At 35.3% G+C, this 3,785-nt stretch overlaps 1 protein-coding gene across 1 annotated transcript in view; it reads right to left on the reverse strand.

Annotated features, from left to right (window-relative positions):
• LOC111490779 (protein VAC14 homolog) overlaps nucleotides 1-1,735 on the reverse strand; it is a 15,042-nt gene extending 13,307 nt beyond the window's left edge. The window contains exons 1-5 of the mRNA XM_023139389.1: nucleotides 1,177-1,735; nucleotides 977-1,090; nucleotides 747-812; nucleotides 205-294; nucleotides 17-136 (exon numbers count right to left, since the gene is read on the reverse strand). Coding sequence (XP_022995157.1) covers nucleotides 17-136; nucleotides 205-294; nucleotides 747-812; nucleotides 977-1,090; nucleotides 1,177-1,266 — 480 coding nt within the window. The 5' untranslated portion in view covers nucleotides 1,267-1,735. The remainder of the gene's footprint in view (nucleotides 1-16; nucleotides 137-204; nucleotides 295-746; nucleotides 813-976; nucleotides 1,091-1,176) is intronic.
• Nucleotides 1,736-3,785: the final 2,050 nt, after the last annotated feature.

The following is a 3,785-nucleotide window of genomic DNA, read 5'->3' on the forward strand; positions in this document are numbered from 1 at the left end:
GGGGGGGTGTGAGTACCTTGACAAGTCGATCTAATAGATGAGCAGCACTTTGTACGTTGGCATCTGAATCAGCTGAAAGCTTACATAAGGCATCAAATATCTGGTTAAAGAAAACTATAAAATCCCCTCTAACAACCTGCACCAATAGAAGTACATTCAGCTTAGTCCCAAAAGCATATTAACAGATCTAATAATTTTTCTCACCTTTGCAATGTTGTATAGAGCTTCACATGCATAATATCGTACTCTGCTATCTTGATCAGAAAAAGAATTGAGCACAGGAGGTACAATTTGCTGAAAAGTTAATCACGTTAGACGGAAAAACTAGAACATGATAACATCGCCAAAATGGAAGAAAACAGGAAAAAAAAAAAAAGTCTGATTTATTTAGCAACGATACAAGTTATATATCAACAACAAGAACAAGCTCTTAAAATTGCACCACTTGAAGAGAGATAAGAAACAGATCAAGTTTCATATGCCATTCTCCCAAATTGTTATTCAGTATAGTCAGAATCTCTACAATTCAATAGTTTGAGGCTACAAGCAGTAGAGTTGGGATAACATATCCACCTAATAAACCAAGCACAATCTTTGTCGATAACATATCCATCTTCTAACAAATAAACTCTTCAAGTACATTTACTAAATACTTATTTATACCAAGTGACGGCAATAGCCTATGAGAAATCAGTGATGAACTACACTATAAAACTCAATTAAAAAATCGCCTAAGAAAATCTAACCTCGAGATGTTGGGACGCATCGGAAGTCAAGCCAACAGTTGCAGCTGCAAGTCCTATCAATCCTCCCTACAAAATGAAATTGGAAGTTTAAAATCAAGCAAATTCCAAAAAGTTTAAAATGATAATAAACCGAAATTTAATAATAATAAAATCAAGACTTCACAAGTGCACGAAGTCTCAAAGGCAAACCTGAACTATCAGAAGCATTCATTTTGGCATTCAGCTCATACCTTTCTATGATTCGCTTGAGGAGACATAGTGAATTCGTTGGTCAGCAGATTAATAACTGCCGTAATCCTCTCATGATCTCCAGCCGACGCAAGTTGCTTCACAACTCCCTCAACCTACAAGCGCAATGCAGCCCTTGAAAGATTACAGACAATGAAAACCCTAGAAATTTTAAATTGATGGAGCGGGTAGGGAAGTAGACCTCAAGAGCAGCGTTCTTCCGTTTCTCATAGAGTTTATCAGAGAGGTTTCGTAGCACAAATGCCGGCATGACAAAGTGAGCATCAGCCATATCAGACCCTAAGAGCACTGAACAAATTCAAGTGATCAAAGAATGGTATAGGGAAATATCAAATACGTTTTCGGAGCTTCTCCTGCTCGAATCGGAACATCGCTGCTCGGAAGTTTTCCCAATAATAAAATTGCAAAAAGAAGAACAAAAACCAATGAAATTAAACAGAACACCAACAATGGAAAGGGGCAATCGGGATTAGAACTCGGCCAAATTCCAAGGAATTAATAGTAAAAGTTGGCAACCCAAATCCAATCCAATCCAATCCGATAAAGACCCAAATTGAAAAAGAGAACAAAATATTAATAAAAATCAATTCCTCGTGAGGAGTTCTCTTCACATTTTGCCCCCTTTTTTTCTGGGTTCAGGGGACTGACTCATTTTATGCAAAGACTTTTCTTTTCCCTTTCTCTCTCTCTCTCTCTCTTTGTGTTCGCTACATGGCGTTGTTAGTGTAGGAGGAACCACACCGGTGGACACACAACTTAGGCCACTCTGCCTTGTCCATTCTTCACCCAACGGACCCAATCTCCTCAAGGCCTAATTTCATTTTGTTCCAATCTTTATTTTTATTTTTATTTCATCTGAATTCTACTGGTAATTTCTCTTACTCACCTAACTACATTTTAGACGGATCAAGTTTGAATCTTTACCCGTCTTGAATTCAAATAAAACAAAAAAGAAACTTTTGTTTAATAATTTATTTCAAGCTTCATTTATGCATTTATGATAAACAGTGTCATGCCTAAATGAATAAGCTTACTACCTTATTTGCTCCCTCAAAATTTAAAGAATTAAATTTATTCTTAGCTATAAAAAATGTATATATATAAACTCTATGCATTATTTTGTTTTTGTTTTTGTTTTTGTTTTTGTTTTTTTCTACCACGAATAAATATATACATGTGGATTCACAAAAAAATCAACCACCTACTTCTCATGATATGCACAACTACTCTCTTACTTTTTTTCTTTTTTTTTCTTTTTTTTTCTTTTTTTTGAAAAGGAAATGTGATCTTTCATTTTTACAGTGAATATTGGAAAAAAAAAACAAATTAGAAACATTTCAGGAGATACGTTTCATAGCCTTTTTATTTCCCTAAAATAAAATAAAATTCATTAAAAATAGGAAATAATTGGTAAATTTTATGCAGAATATTGCATCCCGTTAATGTGTTCAACGTTGAATCATGCACCCGCTATCCAGAACAAATTCCATAAATAAACTAACATGGACATGGGATGGTCCAATGCCTCGATATAACTCAGATAAATGGATGTTCGAAATGCTCCGATGATACGAACGATACATAGGTCTGTTCTCTTCTCGATGACCATGACTGAGTGAACTATGATGATTGATAACATTCGATGACTTGGGATAGCATCAAGACATGTGTGTCATGTTGATTGAAAACTAAGATAACATAATGAGACCCAACGTTACATTGAGAAACCTTGACCCCTGCAAGGGTGGCATGTGTGGCTGAACAAAGCTTGGATTTCGCATAAGTTATGTTCAATTGGCAAAGACGAACCTCGCTTAAGGTCCAACAAAGTCACAAGGACGGGCGAAAAATGAATACGAGGTTTGGGTTCTCCTCAAGGCTAAACATGAGCATGTCAAGATCACAATGGCATTTAGTTGAAAAAGAAATAGTCCAAAGAACTCATGGAGCAACGAAACACATTAACTCCAACGCCACGACGGTATCTCATTCTTATGGCAGTTCCTTCCCCACCAAGCAAGAAAGTGATCAATGAATTCTTAACTTAGGTTCGCAGTGGCAAGGAAATGAGAGCAATTTAATCTGAGCCGGTTGAATTGGATTCAGATAATAACGTTCCTCCTTGTAATTGTTACTTCATGGGTCATTTATGTTATGTTTGATAAATAATTTCAACGTTATATTTGATAAATAATTCAACTTTTAAGGTTAAAAAAAATAATAAGTCATTTAGTTTAGAATTTTTTTTTAAATTCATGAACATAAATAGACCCTAGTCTCTCAAACATTTTTTAATAAAAAAAAATGATAAAGACACAATTAAAATTGAATGATATTAAAAATGGATGGAGAGAATTTATTAGAGTACCAGTAAGACCACCGATTGGAGAGAGAAACGAAGAAACAAAATATTCTTTTGGAAACATGGAAAGGAGGAAAAGAAACATTTTTTACCTTATAAGGTGTGAAAACCCCTTCCCACTAAACACGTTTCAGACTATATTGGCTAACAATGGGCATATTACAAATGGTATCAGAGCGAGACACCAAACAAGATGCCAGCAAGATGCAGGCTCCAAGGGAGATGGATTGTGAAATCTCACATTCGTTGGAGAGAACAAAGCATCTCTTCTAAGTTCATAAGGACGTGGAAAGCTCTCTAGTAAACACATTTTAAAACTGTGAGACTGCCAAGGATACGTAATGGACAAAAACGGACAATATCCCCTAGCGGTAAGTTTAAACGGTTACAGTACTCCCCAAAAAAAAAAAAAAAAAAAAAAAAAAAAA

This window comes from Cucurbita maxima, unplaced genomic scaffold (genome assembly GCF_002738345.1).
Source record: "Cucurbita maxima cultivar Rimu unplaced genomic scaffold, Cmax_1.0 Cma_Scf00001, whole genome shotgun sequence".
Classification (NCBI taxonomy): Eukaryota; Viridiplantae; Streptophyta; class Magnoliopsida; order Cucurbitales; family Cucurbitaceae; genus Cucurbita; species Cucurbita maxima.